The sequence below is a fragment of the Eschrichtius robustus genome, chromosome 11 (genome assembly GCF_028021215.1).
Source record: "Eschrichtius robustus isolate mEscRob2 chromosome 11, mEscRob2.pri, whole genome shotgun sequence".
NCBI classification, from domain to species: Eukaryota; Metazoa; Chordata; class Mammalia; order Artiodactyla; family Eschrichtiidae; genus Eschrichtius; species Eschrichtius robustus.
In genome coordinates, this window is record NC_090834.1 from 14,266,923 (window position 1) to 14,292,384 (window position 25,462).

General features: G+C 42.8%; 2 protein-coding genes across 11 annotated transcripts in view; one reads left to right on the top strand and one right to left on the bottom strand.

The window, feature by feature from the left end:
* Positions 1-16,467, top strand: IFT46 (intraflagellar transport 46). 2 transcript variants are annotated; one of them, XM_068556742.1, is made up of 12 exons: positions 1-165; positions 908-1,004; positions 4,509-4,588; positions 7,107-7,246; positions 8,927-9,001; positions 9,158-9,251; positions 10,034-10,162; positions 11,507-11,628; positions 11,993-12,059; positions 15,039-15,099; positions 15,388-15,473; positions 16,323-16,467. In XM_068556742.1, the coding sequence occupies exons 3-12, from the start codon at positions 4,544-4,546 to the stop codon at positions 16,380-16,382; spliced, it is 879 nt and encodes a 292-aa protein (XP_068412843.1). In that variant the 5' UTR covers positions 1-165; positions 908-1,004; positions 4,509-4,543; the 3' UTR covers positions 16,383-16,467. The 2 variants fall into 2 exon arrangements, with proteins under 2 accessions (XP_068412843.1, XP_068412842.1); XM_068556741.1 differs by lacking the exon at positions 16,323-16,467 and adding an exon at positions 15,833-16,321.
* Positions 7,393-25,462, bottom strand: part of TMEM25 (transmembrane protein 25) — a 21,074-nt gene continuing 3,004 nt past the window's right edge. For 7 of the 9 annotated variants that reach the window (XM_068556739.1, XM_068556738.1, XM_068556737.1 and 4 more), the window contains 2 exons: positions 25,329-25,415; positions 23,881-25,179 (listed from right to left, as the gene is read on the bottom strand). In XM_068556739.1, the coding sequence (XP_068412840.1) occupies positions 25,106-25,179; positions 25,329-25,415 (161 nt within the window). In that variant the 3' untranslated portion in view covers positions 23,881-25,105. Of the gene's footprint in view, positions 7,527-23,880; positions 25,180-25,328; positions 25,416-25,462 lie in introns of those variants that run through there. The other 2 variants (XM_068556734.1, XM_068556733.1) reach the window with 1 other exon arrangement.

The following is a 25,462-nucleotide window of genomic DNA, read 5'->3' on the forward strand; positions in this document are numbered from 1 at the left end:
TCTTTCTTTCTTTTTGCTTAGCGACTGACAGCAGGCCGGTTGCTCCGAGTAGAAGCCCTTGGTCTTCTTCCAAGTAGAAGTGGCCTGGCCTGAGATTGAAGTGAGACCCTAGCCCTAGGCTGGGGTTCTTTCCACATAGAGGAGACGGATTCAGAGGGGCTACAGGTAATTCGTACTTACCCTAGCAGAAAGAGAACTCTCTTTCTCCCTCTGTAGAGGAATAGAAAGGACTCCCCTTCCCTCTCCCCATCTCCCCTCCACCTCTTCCCATCTTCTTGACAACTGTTCTTTCCCCCCTTCCTTCACGCCATCACCAACCATCCTGCTTCCTTTACTCCCCAAGAAACTTAAGTGGGATCCGACATACAAGACGGGGGTGGTGTGGTGGGGGTGAGGGTGATGCTTTCGGGATTATTGGGTGGGACCAAGAGACTGGAGTTTACCCTCTCTTCGGGGAACGCCCCTCCCTCCCTGGTAACCCCAGAGACAGAACTCTTTCTAGAGCCTCTACAGCCTCCCCTGAGAAACTCCGGCCGCCTTGCGAAACTGATCGAACCGGAGGAGACAGCCATTATCTACAGACGAATACTGTTTTGCCCTTGCGCGGGTAACTTACAGCTATGGGGAGCTGCTGCAGAAATTGGCTGTCGTTTCTCTCCACGATTCCCTCGTTCCTCAGCCAGCCTGCCAGCAGTTCCTAAATACGGGCTGCAGCAGAATGACTTAACTGCTTGACCTGGGGCCAAGAAGCCTTGAGGAAAGTTTGAATTGGGGGTGGTGAAGGTTTCAGGTAAAACTGGTGTCTTGGGTAAGGAAGAGGAACCAATGCTGGTTTGGAATCCACCTCCCCACAGAGTGCTTAATGTCCCGTGATAGGAGCTCTGTAATCATATTTCCTTTTGCTTAGACCAAGATCGTTGAAAACCAGACATATGATGAGCGTCTAGAGATTAACGACTCTGAAGAGGTTGCGAGTATTTATGCTCCAACCACAAGACACAAAGGTAAGAGAGGCATGAAGAGTAAAGAAGAGAAATGGTTTTTTTTGTTTTTCTCTTTGTTTTGTTTGTTTTGCATTTGTAAGTCAGCGGTTATTAAAAACAAACCAAAATTTGTAAAAAAAAAAAAAAGTCATCTCCAAATAAACCATGAGAATCCCAAAACTGTTGATCTCGCGTGAATGACATGTAGCTTAGAACTTAGCCGTACTTTCTTAGAAACAGAAACAAAACAATTGTCTATTACCACATGGAGAATACGTTTGACCCTGCTAGGTACCGCCTTGAGGGTTGCAGGATGGATTCATGATTGTCCACAAGAATTTTCTATTTTCTGTTAGCAGATATTGGCTTTCAGAGTCAAGTTACTTGCCATTGCTTCTGTTTTCCAACTAGTTAAGGGGGGAGAAAACACAGCCACCCAGATTGCAGGATCTTCCATCAACCTAACCAGTGTTCCCCATCGCCATTTACTTCATGATACTGTTCTGCCCACAGTCTGCCGGGGGTTCATGTTTGTTTGTTTAATTTATCAAAACTCTTTTGCTCAGTTCTGAAGATGCTTTAGTTACCTATCCTTAACCTGCAATTCCAATTGAAACCTCAACAGAATATTTTTAGAGGACTTGACACCATCATTTGTTCAACAAACATTTTTTGAATGCCTATTATCTGTCAGCCTTATGCTTGGCACTAGGTATACAGTTTTTTGTTTGTTTCTTTGTTTTGGCCGTGCCGCGTGGCTTGTGGGATTTGAGTTTCCCGACCAGGGAAAGAACCCAGGTCTTCGGCAGGGAGAGCTCGGAGTCTTAACCACTGGACCGCCAGGGAATTCCCAGGTATACAGTATTAAAAGAGACATTGACCCTGCCCTCCTGATGCCTGTAATTATGGGAGACAGATGCCAAATGAATAAAGAAACACAATTACAAATGTGTTAAGTGCATTGATGGAAGCAAAGAGTTTGATGTTATGGAGAATATTGGTGAGGAGTGGGATCTACTTTTGATGGAGGGGTCAGGGAAGACCTAAGGAGTTGATGGTTGAAACTGAAAGGTGAGAAGGATTTAGACACAGAGGAAAAGTAGGCCAGGAAGAGGGAGCAGCTAGTGAAATGCAAAAAGGCCCTGAGGCCAGAAAGAACTTGGGTTAGTTTGAGGACTTGAAAGAGACCAGCATATGGTAGGAGAGAGTAACCTCAGAGGTAGTCAGGAGGTATAACAAGCAGGGCTTTAGAGGCCATACTGCTGTTATGCATGGCATGGATTGAAAGGTGCAAAGGTGAAAGCAAGGAGCCAGTTAGAAGGACTGTCGCCATGGCTGAGTTGAGGTGATAGTGGCTTGGATGTGGGGAGGAAGTTGAGAATAGAGAGAATTGGCAAATGCTAGAGGTATTGTTGTAGTAGAATCACTAAGACTTGCTGATGGATTGGATTTAGCTCTTGAGTTAGGAATCAAGGATGATATCCAGGGTTGTTTGTTTATTGTGGTAAACTTGCCTAATATAAAATTTACCATTTTAACCATTTCGAAGTGTACAATTCAGTAGCATTAAGTACATTCGTGTTGTTGCGTAAGTATCTCTGCTCTCTATTTCCAGAACTTTTTCATCATCCTGAACAGAGTTATTGTTAAACAATAACTCTCCATTCCCCTCCCCTCCCCCCCCGCCCCCCAGCTGCTGGTAACCTCTATTCTACCTTGCCTCTATGAATTTACCTATTGTAGGTACTGCATAAGCAGAATTATACAGTGTTTGTCCTTTCCTATCTGGCTTATTTCACGTAGCTTAATGTTTTCAAGGTTCATTCATGCTGTAGCATGTGTTAGAATTTCCTTCTTTTTTATGGCTGAATAATATTCCATTGTTTGTATAACCACATTTTGTTTATCCATTTGTCTGTCGATGGACACTTGGGTGGTTTCCACCTTTTGGCAATTGTGAATATGCTGCTGTGAACATTGGTGTACAAGTATCTGTTTGAGTCCCTGCTTTCAGTCTTTCAGTGTATGGAAAGACACCCAGACACACCTAGACACCCAGGTGTTTGGTTTTTTTTAACCAGGTCATTGACCTACTTATTTTTTTGTTTTTAATTTTTACTTAATTTTTAATTTTTTAATGCCTGTCATACATATTTATTTATTTATTGAAGTATAGTTGATTTACAATGTTGTGTTACTTTCAGATGTATAGCACAGTAATTTGGTTTTATTTATTTATTTATTTATTTATTTATTTATTCTTTTTCAGATTCTTTTCCCTTATAGGTTATTAGAAAATACTGAGTATAGTTCCCTGTGCTATATAGTAGGTCCTTGTTGGTTATCTGACACCCAGGTTTTTTGTTTTTGTTTTTTAATGTTTATTTATTTATTTGTTTGTTTGTTTTGGCTGCGCTGGGTCTTAGTTGCAGCATGCGAACTTTTAGCTGCTGCATGCAGGCTTCTTAGTTGCAGCATGCGGGATCTAGTTCCCTGACCGGGCATTGAACTGGGGCCCTGTGTACTGGGAGCTCGGAGTCTTACCCACTGGACCACCAGGGGAGTCCCCTGACACCCAGGTTTTTGACTTGAGCACATTTATAATCTTGCCACCTGTGGACATTATAATTTGTTTTCAGCTTAGGCAATTTAAAAGGCAGAAAAATGGTGTTTAGTGGGCATTCATTTGACTTAGAAATCATTGAACATGTTTTCATGCCAGTTAATAATATCTTACATCTGGTTATGCTTTTAATTGTTCAGAATATTTTATTGCTTTTATCTTATAGACACTGATTGAGATTCATATTTGTGACTACTATTTGCCAGGAACTAGGTCATTTCCTTCCACATAAAATTTTTTTCAGTTGATCCTTACAACAATCCCGACTGAGAAATATTACTGACCCCATTTAGAAGTGGGAATACTGAGACTCAGAGAGGTTAAGTCATTTTGTCCACCTGATAGAGTTGTCCTATAAACCCAGTCTTCTGACTATAAATCCAGCACTCCTTTTGCTTTACTAATTACTAACCTCATTTCACCAATATGTAAACTAAGGGCAGATTTTATGCTATTTATGTAATGTCAGATAATCAGTATAATGTCTAACCTAATGCCTTAAGCATAGTAATACTTAGTAAGTATATCTCGAATTGAATTGACAGAGCCATGACTAGAATTCAGTTTCCTGTCTTTCAGCTAGATATTCTTATAAACCCTGTTCCATAAAATGGTTAGAGCATAAAATATAAACGAAAAATATCTGTCTTTGAAAATCATTTTAACAATAACCTAGGGACTTCGCTGGTGGCACCGTGGTTAAGACTCCACGCTCCCAGTGCAGGGGGCCTGGGTTCGATCCCTGGTCGGGGAACTAGATCCCACATGCATGTCGCCACTAAGAGTTTGCATGCCACAACTAAGGAGCGCGCCTGCCACAACTAAGACCCCGCGCAACCAAATAAATATTTTTTAAAAACACCCAAAATACAATAACCTAAAGGGAAAACTTTTCTTCCAAGGACTTCGTCGTTCCACCCGTCTTCCTAACAAGACTATGGCTGACAACAGCAGTGAGGAGTACGAAGAGGAAAACAACAAGGTGCAGTATAACCCACCGCTTCTTGTGAAATTTCTGCTTTGAATTTTTAGTAGTTAGTTTGAAATGACACTAGTTCAGTAGCAAACATTTCTTAAATACTCACCTCCAGTGATTGGGTTCCTTTGAGCTCATGGAGGACAGTCAAGAGCCAAGAGCATTAAGATTTTGACTCTCCTTCAGGAATAAAGCTTACTGTTATAGCTGATGTTCTGGTGAGAAGTTTCATATAACACGGGCCAGGGTTTCACAAAATTTTCTGGTCATAATAATCAACTGGGGTACTTATTTAAAAAAAACAACAGATAGGAATTCCCTGGTGGTCCAGTGGTTAGAACTCTGTGCTTCCACTGCAGGGGGCACGGGTTCGATCCCCTGGTCGGGGAACTAAGATCTCACATGCCGCGTGGCACGGCCAATAAATAAATAAGTAAATAAATAAAAATTTTTTTAAATTTAGAAAAACAGATTTCCAGTCCCCACCCAGAACTGCCTAATCAGAATCTTGAAGGTAAAAGCCTGCAAATGTATATTTTGAGCAAGCACTCCAAGTAATTCTTATGATAAAGAAAGTTTGGAATGATTGATCCTGGCATTGGTTCACTGTCAACAGTTGTGATACTGCTAGTATTTTGTGAAAGAGACTTTAGTTTTGAAGTCTTAAGACCCAGATGTCACTTTGGTGTTATTCTATGAACCAAGAGAATCACCGTTTCTGAAAGCGAGATGAGAAGACCCCTACAGCTCTAGCCAGATAGGGCCTTAAATTTGCACATGTGGGCGAACAGCCCCTGTGTTTAGGCTTAGCACATGGTCCAATGGTTATGTTTTAATCGTCCTCCAAGAACAGGCGTTTTGAAAACTCAGGTGAAGGAGAATATTTGAAGTAATGCAGAAAGCTGTAGCAACAGACGGATTTCATAGAAAGTCTAAAAGGCAGTGTTTTAAGATAGCCCCACTTTGTGACTAGTGTGCTGTTTGACATCTTACCTACAAAGTAATTTTTTGGCATCTTGTCTGTGGTATATAAAGTCTTCTCCCATAGGTCAGAGATTTTGCAAAGCACTACTTTGAAGAAGCAGACAAAAGAAAAGTGAACAAGTTTCCTAAATTGACCTCCTAATTTTGTATATTCACCCTAAATTTTTCTAGTTTTCATCATGATGTAGTCAATATTCAAGGCTCATTTATCTTTCCAATTTAATATGCACCCAGAATCAGCAGATAGGATCCACTTTTGAATAATCTTTGAGCTGACGATATTCTTAAAAATCTCCCCTTGCCAGACTGCTTCCCATGTGACCAAGAATAATTTGGGCAGATTTTGAATTAGGAAAGAACACTGTGGGAGATATTTACCAGTTGTATACCAATAAGGCATATTCTGCAACTGTGTCATCAGTCTCACATGTTACAGATTAGTTAAAATATATTTTTATCTATGTATAATAAATCTGTGTTATGCTTAGAGGAGAATGTAACCCAAAGAAGTTTTTGATGTCCTGTAATGTGTCACAGTTTTATATGTCAGTAGCTGCTTTAATGTAAAAGAAACGTTAAATAATTTAAAAAACTAGAACCAATCATCTCTTAACCTCAGTGTAAGCCATATGGCATATGGAAACCAAGCTTGAAAAACCTACTTTTAAAGGGGGCCAATTGGCCACCCTTTAGGTCCTAAGTGAGGGCATGCCACAGGCTCCAGGCCCTACAGTCAAAGACATGGACCCTGTCCCAACTGCCCTGGCAAGCCCAAGCACCACCTCACCCCTTCTCGTCGGCTTGAGGGTGGGGTGGTACATCTAGAACCAGAAGCCCAGAAAGGTAGGTCGTAATGCCAAGGACAGAAGAGTCTCTTATCTTGAGATATAATGTACAGTCATTGCATTTAGCTTACGGGGGAAGGGAGGGGAACCATGCATAGGTCAGATACCCATTGAATGGAAAGGGAAAACACACAGTCTCCGGAACTGCTGGTCAGAATCCAGGCACGGGGTTGATTATGAACTTTCTTCTTTTGATAGTTACAAGCAGCTTACCCTGGGCAGTCTTGCAAATTAAATACTATATTTCCTCCCTGTGATCTTTGTGAGTATTAAGATTCCCTAAACTGTGTCTTCCCTACTTCATCTTCCCCCATTTCTTCCCAAAATAACTTATATTTAGAGTTGCTTTCTTCTTCAGAAGTCCCTCAGTTTTAGAGTTGAAGCTGACTGGATAAAGTTTACGCAGAGTTCTCAGAATCTCCTAAGTAATAGGTAAAAGAGATATGTATTGGACAAAATTTATACCCAAGCCTCGAGCAGAGGAAGAGACCATGGTTATAGAAAGTGGGGACTCAGTTAGTAGCTAAGGAGGAGCAGAAGAAGGTTCTCGAGGCCCTTCTGGGGAGTGCTTCCTTCTCTTTCCAGTGAATTGGTGTCAGGCGGGAGGGTTCTGGTTAGAGCACTAGGAGAGAACTGGGTAAAGGAACAGTAAATTTCTCCTTACCTGGACCTTTCTATCTCCTGCCCTATCTCAGGAGAAAAAGAAGACCTCGCAGCTCACGCCTCAGCGGGGCTTGAGTGAAAACGACGATGACGACGACGATGATGACTCATCTGAAACTGATTCTGATGATGACGATGATGATGACGAAGAGCACGGGGCCCCTCTGGAAGGGTGAGGAAAGCCCCCTTGCCAAGGAGGACGCCTCCTTCAAAACACTGGACAGGAGGACGTCAGTGAGAAGTGAAATTCCAGCAGCTCTTTTGATCTCCTCTATTTAGGATTAGCAGATGCTCAGAAACCCAGTGTAATGAGTTTTCCTTCTTTTTCGGCTCTACTGCCCGAATCCTGTGATGTCACTTGCACTATCGGAAACACCTGTGGGCTCAGGGATTTTACGAGGATTTGCTGAGTCAGTTTAACTGATGGTCTCTGACTTCAAGGAGTTCACATTCTAGGGAAGAGAAGATAAATTTATACACATACCAAAGCATTTCTGTTTAGCAAGGAAAACGTACATGCACAGGAACATTTCTATTTTAGGCTCAGACCCTTTTAGGACGGGTAGAGAATAGGTGCATCCAGAACCCTGTATTGAGGCAAAATGTTCCTGCATGATGCTTCAGGAAAAATTCTCCTCACCATGTTCCAGCTCTGGTGCTAGATTAATCATGACCCACCCCTGTAGGTTTTAATCAAAGTAGATTCTAAAGCCCATTCACTTAAAATACAATTACTGGTGTAGCCAATCAGTAGAATTCTTTCTAGCCATTAAAAAGTATGAGGCAGCACTCTATGCACTGTAAAGAACAATCTCCAAGGGACATTGTTACATTTTAAAAAGGTATAGAAGTCTTTATGCTGTGCTACCATGTGTATAAAACAAATATTACATAAGCTATCTCTAGGCTACCCTAGGAACTAATAATACTGATTACTCTTGGGAGGGGAACTTGGTGGCAAGGGAACAGGGGTGGAAGGGGACATAACTTTCCACTGTATACATTTTGTACCTTTTATTTCCTATCATGTGCATGCATACTTTATTCAATGAAGTAGTTTAATAAAAATAAAAAGTTACCTTTGAATTATCCACCTGAAGGTAGACACTAAGTAAATTAGGCAAATGTTTAATACCAGACTGACTTTTCATGCTTCCCAGTTTACTTCATGATTCTGCTTCCATAAATTATAATCTGGGGAAATATAAACTATTTAGTTTTTTTGTTAAGCAACTCTTCCCAGAAGAACCTTAAATAACTCTCCTAGTCGCTTATATACTTTGTCAATTCATTACATTTTACTTAATTATAGTCATTAATATGTACTCTACTACTTTTTTACTGTATACATTTCATGTATTAATACAAGTATTTTTTAATAACTGCAATATTCATCTTGACATATCTAACCATCTCTCAAGTGTTGGACATTTTGTTTCTAATTTTTTACTTTTATAAATAACACTGAAAAACATCTTTGTAAAAATTGCTTTTTTTCTTGGCGTAAACCATTTTCATGTCAGAAATTAAGATCTCATTCCATCTTTTCTCTTCATCCCCTTCATTCAAAAAAAAAAGGGAAAACAATTTCTGCTACATTCCAAAATTTTTTTTAATTATGTTTTGGATTTTCTGTAGCTCTGTTCTTCTTCATTGTCAGAGATAGCTGAGAGCTAATTATAAACATTTTTAAAGTTACATTGCAAGCTGCTCAGAAAAGGCAGATGTGGGTGGAGCAGAAACTAGGTTCAGAGTCATATGCCCTGTGGCCAGAGTAACACCCGGCCTGAACCAGGGCTCAGCAACCCCTGCTCTTCTCTGGCTACCTGGAACCACATTTTCCTTTCCCCAGGGCCTATGATCCTGCAGATTATGAGCATTTGCCAGTTTCTCCTGAGATTAAGGAACTCTTCCAGTACATCAGTAGGTGAGTACCAGGCCCTCCCACCATAACCCCCAGCCCTGCCTTGCCCTTTCCTTTCTCTAGTCTGAAACATGGCCATTCCCCTTAGGTTTTTTTCAGCCTGAATAATAAAGTAAGTTTCTCTGACAGTCTCCACCTTCCCGTGGCAATATCTCCTAGGTATACACCTCAGTTGATTGACCTGGACCACAAACTGAAACCTTTCATTCCTGATTTTATCCCAGCTGTCGGGGATATTGATGCATTCTTAAAGGTACAGTCAGAACATCCTAAAACTGACTCCTTAGGTGTTTCTTCTGACCCCTCTATCACTCTAACAGTTCCACTAATTTCCCTGACTAGCAATAGCTACCTTAATATATATTCTTCATTTCACTGGAGTTCTTAACTTGCTCTCAACTCCATACTCATTGCTATTAGGTAATAATTATCTCATTAGGTGTTAAAAATTTGTCATATATCTGCCTCCTAATTATCCATGACTTCAGCTTTATATTTAAGGTCCTATAGATCGTGTATTTTTTTCTAGGTAGTATCTTAGTACAGCATGATATACAGGCATGTTTTTTTTTTAAACATTTTGTCTTCTTTTATTTATTTATTTATTTATTTATTTTTGGCTGCCTTGGGTCTTCATTGCTGCACGTGGGCTTTCTCTAGTTGCGGCGAGCGGGGGCTACTCTTCGTTGTGGTGCGCAGGCTTCTCATTGCGGTGGCTTCTCTTTTTGCGGAGCACGGGCTCTAGGCGCTCGGGCCTCAGTAGTTGTGGCACTCGGGCTTAGTAGTTGTGGCGCACAGGCTTAGTTGCTCTGTGGCATGTGGGATCTTCCCAGACCAGGGATCAAACCCGTGTCCCCTGCATTGGCAGGCGGATTCTTAACCACTGCACCACCAGGGAAGTCCCAGGCATGCTTTTTAATACTAGAAATAATGATGAGCCAGAAGAGTTCTTCCTCTTCAGCTTATTGGAAGCAAGTGTACCTTTTTATATCCCTCCCATGTTTTTTTTCTCTTTCTTACCTTTCTCCTAACCAGGTTCCACGTCCTGATGGAAAGCCTGACAGCCTTGGCCTACTGGTACTGGATGAGCCTTCTACAAAGCAGTCGGACCCTACAGTGCTCTCACTTTGGTTAACAGAGAATTCCAAACAACACAACGTCACAGTAAGATACTAGCCTAGCACAGGCCCCAGCTCCAGGGGGCCGAGAGTAGAAGCCTTGCTAGTATTTGAACAGTTGACTTACTGCCTATTAAAAGGGATGGCTATGGTTTCAACCAGCCCTATTTTATTCACAGAGCTGTACAACCATCACCACTATTTAAGAACATTTTCATTATTCCAAAAAGAAACCCCTTGGGAATTCCCTGGCAGTCCAGTGGTTAGGACTTAGCACTTTCACAGTGGTGGGCCCGGGATTCAATCCCTGTTGGGGGAACTAAGATCCCACAAGCTGCAAGGTGGGGCCAAAAACCAAACCAAAACAAAAAGAAACCCCATACCCATTAGTAGTCACTCCTCTCCTCATTTATCCTGCTCTTAAACCCTGGTCACTACTTCATTCCCTTTTTTATGGCTGAATAATATTCCATTGTATGGGCATACCATATTTTGTCTATCCATTTACCAGTTGTTTCCATTTCTATTCTGCGTCTATGAACGTGTACAAGTTGTTGCATGCACATATACTGTTGTCTTGTGTATATAGGTAGGAGTGGGATTGCTGAGCCATACGGAAACTTTAATATTTTGAGGAACTGCCGAACTGTTTTCCAGAGTGGCTGAATCATTTTACAATCCCACCAGCGATGAATTAGAGTTCCAATTTCTCCACATCCTCGCCAACACTTGGTATTGTCCGTCTTTTTTATTCTAGCCATCCTAATAGGTGTGACATGGTATCTTATTGTGGTCATTCCTGTCCTATTGACCTGCCCCCTTCCCCTGGCTGCAGAAGATTTTATCAGGGTTTCCTATAATCTTCATTTGGCTGCTGGCAGGCTTCCCTTTTCAGCAGCTACCTTGAATACAAAATAGCAGCATATGATGAGCCACTCTGTAAAAACAAGAGTAAAAACATCCTTCAAGGGCTTCCCTGGTGGCGCAGTGGTTAAGAATCCGCCTGCCAATGCAGGGGACACGGGTTCAAGCCCTGGTCCAGGAAGATCCCAGATGCCGTGGAGCAACTAAGCCCGTGCGCCACAACTACTGAGCCTGCGCTCTAGAGCACATGAGCCACAGCTGCTGAGCCCGTGTGCCACAACTACTAAAGCCCGTGCGCCTAGAGCCCATGCTCCGCGACAAGAGAAGCCACAGCAATGAGAAGCCTGTGCACCGCAACAAAAGAGTAGCCTCCACTCGCCGCAACTAGAGAAAGCCCACGCACAGCAACAAAGACCCAACGCAGCCAAAAATAAATAAATAAATTTATTTTTAAAAAAATTCTAGAAAAACAAACAAAAAAACATCCTTCAATGCCATCAGCCAGACTGTCCCCTTACTTTTCTAGCAACATATGAAAGTAAAGAGCCTGGAAGATGCAGAAAAGAATCCCAAAGCCATTGACACATGGATTGAGAGCATCTCTGAATTACACCGTTCCAAGCCCCCTGCGACTGTGCACTACACCAGGTAAGAAATAGTACATTCTTCACTGTAGTAACCCATGGTAACAGTCACCACCTATAAAGCCACTGCTTCTGAGAAGGGGGTCCCAAGGCTGGGGCATATTTGAGATATATCAACCTGAGGGTCTATGGATCCTGCCTGCTACTGGCTAAGAGTGCAGACGTAAAGATTATGATTTATCTGGTATTATTACTTAGCCAGCTTCTCCAAACCCCAGGTCTTGGGTAAGTTTGTCCCACCCAGTCTATGTTCTCCTGAAATCCTAATGTGCCAGACTGAGGATCTCCCTTCAGTCTAGAATATCCTGATGCAGAGATTGCTGGTACCGGCCCATGTTTTCTATTCATGTTTACCTCTGTACTTGTAGGCCTATGCCCGATATTGACATGCTGATGCAGGAATGGTCTCCAGAGTTTGAAGAGCTTTTGGGAAAGGTGAGTGGAAGGTAGCAGGAGCTAAGCAAGTGTGGCATTCATTCTAGGGCCCAGTGTTTTCTCTCTTCTTGTACTACTATTATCATTAACTTTTAAATTAAAGTATAATACAAAATCAGAAACATACACATAAGTGTTGATTAACTTTCACCAACTGAACACCTCTGTGTAACCAACACATCAGATCAAAAAAACAGAACATCTCTGGCATCCTGGAAGCCCCCTCAGGCTTCCACCTCCCAACGTAACTATTTTCCGGACTTCTAATAGCACAGATTAGGTTTGCCTGTTTTTTTGTTTTTTGTTTTTGTTTTTTGGCCCTGCCACATGGCTTGCAGGATCTCAGTTCCCCGACCAGGGATTGAACCTGGAATCAGTGAAAGCCCAGAATCCTAACCACTAGGCCACCAGGGAACTCCCTAGGTTTGCCAGTTTTGTATTTTATCTAAATATAATCATGTTCCTTTGTGTCTTATTTGTTTGCTCATCTATATTGTTCATCCATATGGAGAATCATCCATATTGTTCACACATCACGGTTATATATTTGTTCTCACAACTGTATGGTATTCCATTGTTTGAATATATCCATTCTAGGATAGCCATTTGGGTAGTTTGCAGTTTGGGGATATTACAAATTACTCTGTAATATTACTGTCCTATTACTATGAGTACATACCTTTTGATGAACATATGTACTTTTTGTATTATCACTTTAGACTCTACCTTTTCCACAGAGGTGTATATGCTATTCTAAGAAGCTGAAGTCCCATTCATAATGATCCTAAATTTTTTAAAAGTGCTCAGGAATATATTTAATAAGAAATTGTCAAGACTTTTTTGAAAACCAATTATAAAACTTCAGTGAAGGGCAGACACAAGCTCTGAGTGAATGAGGAGTCAAGCCATGTTCCTGGAGGGAGGGGTCAATGGCTCAGCACTGTCAGTCCTCCCCAGTTCACCGTGGAAATGGAAGGCCGTTTCAATTAGGATTTTAACTGCATTTTTTTAGAAATTGAAAATTCGGTAACAAAGTTTATCTGAGAGAATCAATTTTTAAGACTAATCATGAAAATTTTAGGGAAAAAATGAGGATTTGCCTTGTCAGACATTAGAAACACATTATAAAGCTGTAGTAAATAAAATAATAATGTACTGGTTAGGAACAGAAATAGATCAGCAGCACATAGCAATCCAGAAACAAACCCATGTAAATGTAGAAATTTGTTGTATAAGAAAGATGGTTATTTTAAATGATTAGAGGGACTTCCCTGGCGGTCCAGTGGTTAAGATTCCGCACTTCCAATGCAGGGGGCGTGGGTTCGATCCCTGGTCAGGGAACTAAGATCCCACATGCTGCGTGGCCAGAAGAAAAAAAAAAACCTAGCTGGGAATTAAATGATTAGAGATAGGATGGGTTGTGATGACATGATTGACCAGCCATTTGAGAAAAATTAAATAGATCTAAGCCTCAACCATGAGCATACAGGAATTCCAAATGAATTAAACAGTTAAAACAAAAATAAAACTATACAGGACTTGCCTGGCGGTCCAATGGTTAAGACTCCACACTCTCAATGCAGGGGACACCGGTTCGAACCCTGATCGTGGAACTAAGATCCCGCGTGCCACGTGGCACGGCCAGGAAGAAAAAAAGTTACTTACATATATATGTGACAACATTACTGTCCAAGCAAAAAGCTCTTACATATCAAGAAAAGAAAACTGAGCAAAGATGATAACAGGTCCTTCCTGGCCATGGTGTTTAAAATTGCTACACCACATTCCCCAAGCTCTTTCCCTGCTTTTTCTCCATGATACTTACCTTCTAACATATTGTATACCTTACTTATTTTGTCTTTGGTTTCTCCCTACTAAAATATAAGCTCCATGAAGACAGAGTTTTTGGTACATGTTTATTGAGTGTTGTAAAAGCAAAGAATTTGAAAACAGTCTCTTTTCTCACAGCATTTTAAAGCTATAGCTGAAGAAAAATGTCTAATTAGGGAATTGAATAGATAGATTGTAGTACGTCCATTCAGTGAAATACACAATGGAAGATCATTTGGCCTTATTTTGCTCTGATACAGAGAAATACCAATGACATGTTGTTACGTGGAAAAAGGAAATTGCAGAACCATCTACTCTGATTTTTGTAAAAAGAGAACAAAAAATTTTTAAGAAGCCAGTGGTTTTTTTTTGAAGCCAGTGGTTTTTAAACTTACAATATGAGTTTAGATCTGGAGCCTGCTGAGATGTCATGTCATTTTTTTCTGTTCCTGTGGTGTCCAAGGACCATTAGGCCTTCTAACACCAAGTAACTATAAATACTTGGCCATAACTTGGGTCCAGTTTCTTCTTCACAAATACACACAGGAAGACTGCACGGCAGTATATTTTACTTATAAAATATTTTGGTCCTGTTATATCATCTGCTACTTTGGTAGTTAATGAGTATAACCAATTCCACTTTACTGATCAGGGGGAAAAGAAAAGGCACATTGTATTATTTGCTAGGGCTGCCATAACAAAGTGCCACAGACTGGGTGGCTTAAGCAACAGAAATTTATTTTTTCACACTCTGGAAGCTAGAAGTTGGAGATCAAATTGTCAGCACAGTTGATTTCTTTTAGACCCTTTCTCCTTGGCTGTCTCCTCCCTGTGTCTTCACATGGTCTTCCCTCTGTATGTGTCTAGGTCCTAATTTCCTCTTTTTATAAGGATTCCAGTCATACTGGATTAGGGTTCACCCTAATGACCTCATTTTAACTTCTTTTTTTTACGACCATATCTGCAAATATAGTCACATGATCTGAGGCTCTTAGAGGTTAGGACTTAAACATATGAATTTTGGGGGAACACAATTCAGCCCATGTCACCCCTTATGCTCGGAGCTCTTTTCCTTCAGAGAGAGTGAGTGATGCTAGGACCACTGAAATTTCAGCCTTTTGACTCGGGTCTATCCCGTGCCCCTCCTAGGTGAGCCTGCCCACAGCAGAGATTGATTGCAGCCTGGCAGAGTACATAGACATGATCTGTGGTAAGCCCTTCCATCCCTTCCTTGACCCCATCTCTGGATAAATTAATTCATTGTGGGCTGTTGAAAAGGCTGGTTTACTCTGAGTTACAGCCTTTACTTTAAGCCCGTTGTGCTATTTGGCAGCACGCGAGGGTGGTATTTGGGTTTATGTGACTACCTGCTGGCTATTTAACCCGCAGAGTTATAGTAACACATCCCATCTGGGAGGGGACTGGCCATCCTCAACAGAAATGCCCCATAGCTTCCGGATTTTTGTTTATTTCTGCTCACGGGAGTTCTCGATTTCAGCCATCCTGGACATCCCCATCTACAAGAGTCGGATTCAGTCCCTCCATCTGCTCTTTTCCCTCTACTCGGAATTCAAGAACTCACAGGTGAGACCAGCATTGGAGGTTGACTTAAGCTGTAGTGAGGATTGCTGCTGTCGCCACTATTTTGGGTCTGCTGTGACTCTGTCGTGTGACAATGGAGGATGTCTCTGCCTGGAGTTACCATCACCCTTCCGCATCACGAAGGGAACTGCAAAGCAGGCAGGGGTGGGGCTTGTAAAGGAAGGGGAAGTAGAAGCAATGTGGGCCTTAGACAAGGCTAGGTAAGGATCTACAGTGGCCAGTCATTCTTACAGGAGAACCAAGTGGCCTAATGAATGGAAGCAGGAAGCAAGGTTAGTTCTTGCTAAAATGTAGTAACTAGTATGTCCCCAATCCTTCACGTTCCCTCTCTCTCCTCACAGCATTTTAAAGCTCTAGCTGAAGGCAAGAAAGCATTCACCCCTCCATCCAACTCCACCTCCCAAGCAGGAGACGCAGAGACATTAACCTTCAGCTGAGACACCTCCCATGTCACTCTGTTTCAAGGCTGAGCTGGCTTCTCTGCCCCATCTGAGAAGGAGGGATCATTGTCAGCCACTTGGCGGCCTTGCCTGCCTCACAGCTTGATTCAGAGACAGCGCACGTCTTACTGCCCTCTCTGCCAGAAAGCACTGCCCATGGTCGTTAAATGGCTAATGCCTGTGTCAGAGTTCCTTCCCATGGAAATTAATTATGCATCTACACCACTGTGGGGATGTGAGTTAGAAGCACTGGAATTCCTGGGATCCCAGGATGCTCAGGTTGGGAGGAAGGCTTAACAGATGTTCTTTTGAGATAACAATAGAATTATTTTCTTTCATTCTTAAAGTTAGTTGGCAAAGATTTTACAAATAAAATGCTCTTATCTTTCAGGTTATCCTGCTGTCCTTTAATATGAAAGAGAGAAGGCAGACTGAGCAAAGGCAGAGATAAGGAACTTGGCCTAGGAATAGGCATTGAGTGAATAGCAGTTTAAGCAAATCAACTTTGTGAAATAAAATCAAACCCCAGTCCTCCAAGGTTGGCAATAGAGGGGAAACTTTTTTCTCCCAGAACTTATTTTTCCTGGGGGTCTCCCACCAGGTAGCGCTACCTGCCTTACAGGCTACCTGCCTGTCTAGCTCCAGACCTGTCTGGTTGTGGACTCAGGGAGCCTAGCTATTGCAGTCACCCAGCTGAGAGATGATGGTGTCTTGGACTGGGTGGTAGTGGTGGAGATGGACAGATTCAGGAAATATTTTGGAGGTTGTATCAGCTAAGCTCCAGTCAGGAAGTCAGAAACCATACTAGTTATTTCTAACAAAGGATGTTAAGTATGGGCAGTTGGCTACAAAAGTGTTGGAAGGGCTGAAGAAACAAAAGAGAGAATGGAGAGTGCTGAAGGAACAAGAGGTTAAAGGGGAGTGTCCACTGCAGGGGCTGGAAACAGAAGAGCTGTCGCAGGTCCGAGACCCTCACCCCTACTACAGCCACCCTGGGCAAGGGCTGCTGCCTCCTCTCTCCCACCCTCTCCTAGCTTGCTGGTGCCTCCCACTGGCAGAAATTAACAGCTGGCAAAGGAATCTGGAAAATCGAGCAGCATAAAGTTTAGAAGGGAAGGTGTGGGGTACGAGGCAACAGATAAACAACCAGGAGAGGTGGAACCAACAGAACTTAGTGATAGAATGTGGGGGACGGAAGAGAAGAAAGGGCAACTCCCAGGTTTTCTGGCTTGAGCAGCTGGGCGGGTAATGGAGCCAAGTACTGATACACGGGGCAAGAACTGATCGGAGGGGAAAATTACAGTAAGATGCTACAGCCTAATACGTACCCGAGAAACACGTGACAGGAGGGGCATCGTTTCCTACAGACCCTTAAGCCAACTCTGATGTTCATCTCATGCTTGAACTTGAGCAGGAACATCTGAGCTCAGGCCTCACTTTGACACCATGTTGGGACCAGGTGCTCTGCTCTCAGACGGATGTCATTAATGCTCACATTTCACTCAAGGAAAAAGAGAGGCAAAAACGTGATAGGAACTCAGATTCTCCATCAGGTTTTCAGGGAACAATCAGACTGCCTTCTTTGGCTAGAACTGAGACTCAGCACTAGTAAGTATAGTCAACTCTCGTTATTCACAGTAGCTTGTTCTATCAAGTCACCGCAGACACTGAATTAGCAAATACTGAACCACTGCTCCTGGGGGAAATAGAAGGTAAGGTTCCTGTGTGCCTCTGTCCTAACATTTTCGTCAACAACCATTGATTCATTGAACTCACAGCCACCAGCACTGTAAGTCATGCCGTAATGAAGCTCATCTAACGCACTCTCTCTGTAAGGCACATGACAGCCTTACTACACTTAGTAACTCTAGCCAGCACCTCAGCACTATGCGGGTGGGGGCCATTTAATTTATTTATTTTTAAATATTTATTGTATTTATTTATTTGGCTGTGCCGTGTCTTAGTTGTGGCACGGGGGATCTTTTTTTTTTTTTTTAGTTGTGGCATGTGGGATCTAGTTCCCTCACCGGGGGTCGAACCCAGGCCCCCTGCATCGGGAGCATGGAGTCTTAGCCACTGGACCATCAGGGAAGTCCCGGGGGGGCCATTTTAAACACTGAAGCCACCACCAACAAGCAAAAAATGAGGCATTAGGTAGACCTTGGATAGGGCACTCATTTAGAGTGTGAGAGCCGAAACCAGGAGGCAGGACGTTGCCTTGTTCAGCCTCAGCTGGGAAGGTACGTGTCAGGCGACTCACGTTTTTCACTGCTCTAAGCGTGTTTGCAAACGATTGTAAAAACACTGCAAGTATCGATTTTAGGATTACAGATAAATTTTAGTAAGTGAATTCACAAATACAGAATCTGCAAATAATGAGGATCAGCTGTACTTCCTGCCTAAGTTACTGGCTGATGCGCAGGCCTGTTATGTTAGACTGTCTCCCTACCCAAGCACATCCACTGAGCTCTCCAGTGAGCACCTTCGGACACTGTTTCCATCGTGGGCTCCTCCTCCTCCACAATCTGAGGTTACTCTCTTTTGGCTACTTGATCTGTGGCCCTAGAAAAATAAGTTAACTTCTATGCCTCAGTTACTCTAGCTATGAAACAGTTATAATAAACACTAACTTTAACTCTTAGGCTTGTCCTATGGGTGAAAATATGTGAAAAGATGATTAAATGCCACAAAATGTAAGATCTAATAATTATGTTACTAAGTATAAATTTTTCACTTGGCCTTTTAGACTTTCCATTTGGGTGTTCTCTCCCAGCCCTGAGATTCTCATTTTTCTAATTCCCCAGCGAAAACCGCAAAGCCAGCCTGCTTGCCATGCTCTACACATGATTCATGAGTTCCCTCTTCTAACTAAACCTTTATGCAGTCTATTTTCCTGGCTTGAAGTGTCCCTCCCCTCTGCTATCCCAGGCTCTCAACATTTCTAAATAAACAAAAATTGAACACAAGTATTTACATTTGCATTCCCTCCTTTAACCTTCCTAAAATGACAGTATAGGAATTTTTTTTTCAAGGTATAAACCAGCAAGGACAGATAATAGGAAAAGAAAATGACTGTAGACCAGAGACCAATACAATTTTGAAAGATGGACAAGTGGTAACAGATTTAGTGGATACTTGATTTCCAGTAGAGGAGAGGGACAGAGAAACCAATAAGAAGTAAGCCATTTGACACTGCAGAGTCCTGGAAAGGATCAGGAATCGAAAGTGTCAGATATTTCTGATGGCATGTGTGCAGGGAGGGGCTGCAGACAGGAGGATTGGCTGAAGGTCTGTAGAAAGATGGGATCCCCAGAACCTTCCCCATCTGTCCTGCCCACCTCCTTACCCTGACAGAAGATGGTCCCCTTTAAACCAAGGAGCCTCTGGACATGAGAACACCAAGCAGTTCTGAGGACAGGAATAAGGGGCCATATTTAAAATAAGAGGACAAAATAGAGGAATGAGCAATGAGACCCTCAGCCCTCTTCCAGCTTATCCCTCCAAAGCACAATATCTGAAGAGTCCTCCCTTGGGAAACTGATCAGCCAAAGAGAAAAGACCTAAAGATATTGACAGGGGGTCTTCAAGCATACAGACTTACTTGGTGCCCCCTACCTACCGTCAACTTCCATTCAGCTTGCGGGTATCTCATTCTTGTGCGTGTGTGTGTGTATGTGTGCGCAGGCATGCTTGCAACTCTCATTCTTAAATATGAATGTACAGTCACCAGGCATTTGAAGAAAGCCAGAAAAAGACAGACAAAAACAGAACAAAGGATATCAGAGAAGCAAAGCAGGCAAGATATGAAAAAAATTTGTTTACCTATAATATTCATAGAGCAGTAGTTCTCAAGTTTGGTTGCATGTTAGAATCAACTGGAGATAGATAGATTGATTTTATTTATTTATTTATTTATTTATTTATTTATTTATTTAGCTGCACCGGGTCTTAGTTGCAGCACGTGGGATCTTTAGTTGCGGCATGCGAACTCTTAGTTGCGGCATGCGAACTCTTAGTTGCAGCATGTGGGATCTAGTTCCCTGACCAGGGATTGAACCCAGGCCCCCGGAATTGGGAGTGCGGAGTCTTAGCCAATGGACCACCAGGGAAGTCCCAACTGGAGATATTTTAAAGATAAGTTTCCTCTCCCAGACAACACACCAGACTAATAAAATCACAATCTCTGGAGGTAGGATACAAGAATCCATATTTAAGTTCCTCAGATTATTTCAATATGTAGACAAATTTGAGAACCACTGTCAAAGAGAGATGAGAAGATTCCATATCCATGAAATATTGGGCTGGCCAAAAAGTTCATTCGGTTAGTGACTACATTGTTCAATAAAATTCTTGGTGAAAATGAAAAATGTGTGGGACTTCCCTGGTGCCGCAGTGGTTAAGAATCCGCCTGCCAATGCAGGAAACCTGGGTTCAAGCCCTGGGCCAGGAAGAGCCCACATGCCACAGAGCAACAAAGCCCGTGCACCACAACTACTGAGCCTGAGCTCTATAGCCTGTGAGCCACAACTACTGAGCCCATGTGCCACAACTACTGAAGCCCGCGTGCCTAGAGCCCATGCTCCGCAACAAGAGAAGCCACCGCAATGAGAAGCCTGCACACCACAACGAAGAGTAGACCCCGCTCGCCGCAACTAGAGAAAGCCCACGCGCAGCAACGAAGACCCAATGCAGCCAAAAATAAATACATACATACATTTATTTTAAAATAAATAAATAAAAAATAAAGGTAAATAACAAAGTATTTTCTCAGACCACAATGGAATGAAGTTAGAAAACTATAAGGAGAACTGAAAAATTTTGTGTAAATTAAACAATACTCTCTTAACCAATGGGGCAAAGAAGAAATCACAAGGGAAATTAGAAAATACTTAGAGAGAAATGAAAACAAAAACACAGCATTCCAAAACTTATGGGATACAGCAAAAGCAGTGCTCAGAGGCAATTTATAGCTGTAATTGCTTACATTAAAAAAGAAGGAAGATCTCAAATAAGCAATCTGACTTTACAACCTAAGGAACTAGAAAAAGAAGAACAAACTAAACTCAAAGCCAGCAGAAGGGGGACTTCCCTGGCAGTCCAGTGCTTAAGACTCCGCACTTCCAATGCAGGGGGCGTGGGTTCGATCCCTGATCAGGGAACTAAGATCCTACTTGCCACACGGCGTAGCCAAAAAAAAGAGCTAGCAGAAGGAAGCAAATAATAAAGATTAGAGCAGAGATAAATGAAATAGAGAATAGAAAAACAATAGAGAAAATCAACAAAACCAAAAGTTGGTTCTTCAAAAAGATTAACAGAATTGAAAGGCCTTTAGCCAATTGTCTAAGAGAGACTCAAATAACTCCAGCCAGTGGGGACATTACTACCAATTCTACAGAAGAGAAAAGGAGCAGAGGGTACTATGAACAGTTGCATGCCAACAAACTGGATAGCCTAGATGAAATGGACAAATTCCTAGAAACACGAAACTTACCAATACTGAAAAAGAAAATTTGTAAGACCTACAATTAGTAAGAAGATTGAATCAGTAATCAAAATTTTTTTAAAAATCAAAGTAAAATCCACAAAACATGCAATTTACCATTTTAACTATTTTAAAGTGTACAATCCAGGGGCATTAAGTACATTCATATTGTTGGGCAACCATCACCACTGTCCAGCTTCTGAACTTTTTCATCATCCCCAATTGAAACTCTGGACCCATTAAACAACGATTCCTTCCTTTCCCTCCCTCAGTCCCCAGTAACTTCTATTTTCTGTCTCTATGAATTTGCCTAGTCCAGGTACCACATAAGTTGAATCATACACAATTTGTCCTTTTGTATCTGGTTTACTGCACGTAGCGTAATGTTTTCAAGGTTCATCCATGTTGCAGCATGTGTCAGAATGGCCTTCCTTTTTAAAAAGCTGAATAATATTCCATCATGTGTATATACCACATTTCCTTTATCCATTCATCTGTTAATGGACATTTGCATTTCCACCTTTTGGCTGCTGCAAATAACACTGCTATTAATACTGGTGTACAAATAACTGTTAAGAGTCCCTGCTTTCAGTTCTTTGGGGAATAAACCTAGAAGTGGAATTGCTGGATCATAGGGTAATTCTATATTTAACTTTTTGAGGAACTGCCATACTAGCTTCCATAGTGGCTGCACCATGTACATTCCCACCAGCAATGCACAAACTTGAACATTAACTTTTACAAGTCTTGATTAAATAGTCTATCGTGTCTGGAGGAATTCAGTAAAACATAGTCCAGGTGGGAAAATGCAGCCTGAGCTGTGTGTGCTTGCCCAGAATGTTGGACTGCTGTACATTCCAGCTCAAGGTAACTATTATTGGAGGGTAAAGATTAAAGATTAGGTGAGTGAAGTATAATAAAAATTGGGGAATTCCCTGGCGGTCCAGTGGTTAGGCCTCCACGCTTTCACTGCCGAGGGCCCGGGTTCAATCCCTGGTTGGGGAACTAAGATCCCGCAAGCTGTGCAGTGCAGCCAAAAATAAAAAATAAAAATAAAAATTGGTCTTCTTTCCCAGGAAAGATTGAACTGTCATGTTAAGGGTATCAGTAATGCTTGAAAATTCCATGATCCTTAGATCAAAAAGATTTCAGAAATATCAGAGAAGTAACTAGATCAGGTATCCCCCCCCCTGATATTTTATTATGAAAACTGTTAAATAAAAGAATTTTGGAAGAATTGTACAGTGAGTTCTAAATACTCACCAACTAAATCCTACAATTAACATTTTGCTATATTTGCTTTATCACACGTCCATACCTCTCTATCCATTCGTCAGTCTATCTTATCTTTTGATACATTTCAAGTAAGTTGCAGACATCAGTGCACTTTACCCTTAAACACTTCAGCATGCTGGAGAGGGTATGGAGAAAAAGGAACCCTCCTAGACTGTTGGTAGGAACGTAAATTGGTGCAGCCACTATGGAGAACAGTATGGAGGTTCCTCAAAAAACTTAAAAGAGAGCTACCATATGATCCAGCAGTCCCACTCCTGGGCACATATCCGGAAAAGACGAAAACTCTAATTGTAAAAGTTACATGCACCCCAGTGTTTATAGCAGCACAATTTACAATAGCCAAGACTTGAAAGTAACCTAAGTGTCCATCAACAGATGAATGGATAAAGAGGATGTGATACACACACACACACACACACACTCTCTCTCTCTCTCTCACACAATGGAGTATTTCTCATCCATAAAAAAGAATTAGGAGTTGAGGATTAAAAGATACACACTGCTGGGCTTCCCTGGTGGCGCAGTGGTTGAGAACCTGCCTGCTAATGCAGGGGACACGGGTTCGATCCCTGGTCTGGGAAGATCCCACATGCCGCAGAGTGACTAGGCCCGTGAGCCACAATTACTGAGCCTGCGCGTTTGGAGCCTATGCTCCGCAACAAGAGAGCCCGCGATAGCGAGAGGCCCGCGCACCGCGATGAAGAGTGGCCCCCGCTTGCCACAACTAGAGAAAGCCCTCGTACAGAAACGAAGACCCAACACAGCCATAAATAAATAAATAAATAAATAAATAAAAAAGATACACACTGCTGTATAGAGGTAAGTAGTAACTCTTTCAGTTAGAACAGACCACATGGTGTTAAAAAATTTTTATCTCAATGCACTATAAATTCTTTTTGTGTCTTTTAATTTTTCCAGATTTAAAAGACTTAAGAGTAGACTATAACACTGCTATATATAAAACAGATAAACAACAAGGACCTGCTGTATAGCACAGGGAACTATAGTCAATATTTTGTAATAACCTATAATGGAAAAGAATCTGAAAAAGAATATATGTGTGTGTGTGTGAATCACGTTGCTGTACACCTGAAACTAACACACCTTTGTAAATCTACTTCAGTTAAAAAAAAAAACAACATATTTGAGGGAATGAAACAGACATGCAGCATTCACTCGGTCAAGTTTATTGAGAATCTACCACGTGCTCAGCACTGTCCTCGGCAGTAACGTGAGAAAAATTACAAAACAAGATATCAAGAAGGGAAAAATACACTTTGCACTCTGTTAATTTGCAATCTTTTCCACGTTGCTTTTCAAAAGTGTTCTTGGGTCGTTTTGGGATATGTGATCTCCCTCCTTTTTCCATGTCCCCCTAAGGTTTCCAGCACTGTCAAGTTATGTGCCACTATGGCCATCCCCTAAAGAACAGAGGATGGGACAGGAAGAACAGCTTCCTGCTGATGGGGCAGTCAGGGTCCTGCTGATGGGGTCCAGGGCTGGGGTCCCATAGCGGGGTAGATACTTTGAGCGGGAACCCGTCAACCCCGAGGGCTCAGGGCACTCACAGTGAATCATGAAAAGGCCAGACTTGGGGAAGCCCCAGACAGGGCCCTGGGGCCCTTGCTCACCCCCTCCCAGGAAGATGTGCTTAAAGTGCTAACACTGTAAGAAAACAAGGCATAGCTACATGCAGGCCTGGACGCACCAGGCTTCTCACCTCCCATTCTTCCCCTTTCTTGTGCTAACACCAGGCACTGGCACCACCAGGGCCCAGGCCAGTGGGGAAGTCTAGTGCCAAGCGAAGAAGTGGAGAAGGTCCAATGTATAACCTATGATGCCCAAGAGGGGGCTGGGGCAGAGAGGTATGCAGCAGAGGGTACTGGTTTGTGCTTGGCCAGCACTACTGGGCCAGAGGTGAGTTCCTGTGCAAAGGGCAGGTTGGTTCTCTACAGCTAGCAGGGTCCTAAATTTTCCCTGAGGGAACAAAGCTGCATAACATGGGAAGGAGATCCAGGACGTGCAGGGCCCTCCCAACCAGGCATGCCCCATGCCTGCTGTACATGGTGCTGAGGAGCACCGGCGTGGGGCACAGAGCTGCCCCAAGCCGACAGGGCCACGCCACGCTTAGATGCTGGATGACCTCCAGGCACACCTGGACAGAGAGCCCCATCCGCCTGGGCACAGGCCATCATGCAGGCCCTCAACCAGAGTTGGAACAAGGGCTTAGGTCCAGCTGGCAGCCTTGCCAAGGATACCAGTGACCCAGAGGACAAGCAAAAGTGGCAGTGGCATGGCCTCTTCCCGTTGGCAATGTGGCCAGGCAGAGGGTGCCTTGGAGGAGGACCGGGAGGGTGCCCAGGGGCCAAGAAGGCACCCTCTGTCTTAGCCTCAGCTCAGAGCCAGATCTCATCACTGCTCACACTGGACACCCGATAAATGTAGCCCAGCATTGGGAGATGGATGAAACCTGCGGGTCAGAGATCCCAGGAGACTCAGTCACCCTCATTCCTTGGAAGTTGGGAGACCACTCTCTGCCCCTTGGGGATTCAGAGGCCTTTGGCACAAGCAAAAGGGCCGGGGAGCAGGGCAGCAGGGCAGCAGGCCCCTTTCCCATACCTCGGCTGGTGAGGAGGCCGCCGGGCTCCGGATCCAGAAGCTCCGGCTGGCTGTTGTCCTGAGTCATCTGCTGGTCCGCTGCTTTCCCTGTTGGGTGACAAAGGGGATGGTGCCCGGGGTGAGGTGTGTGCCCG

Bases quoted from the DNA above. Each gene is read 5' to 3' on its own strand.
- IFT46 (XM_068556741.1), top strand. From the start codon at position 4,544: ATGGCTGACAACAGCAGTGAGGAGTACGAAGAGGAAAACAACAAG. The intron at 9,002-9,157 runs GTGAGTACCAGG...AATATCTCCTAG, and splicing joins CTCTTCCAGTACATCAGTAG to GTATACACCTCAGTTGATTG. The intron at 11,629-11,992 runs GTAAGAAATAGT...CTGTACTTGTAG, and splicing joins GCGACTGTGCACTACACCAG to GCCTATGCCCGATATTGACA.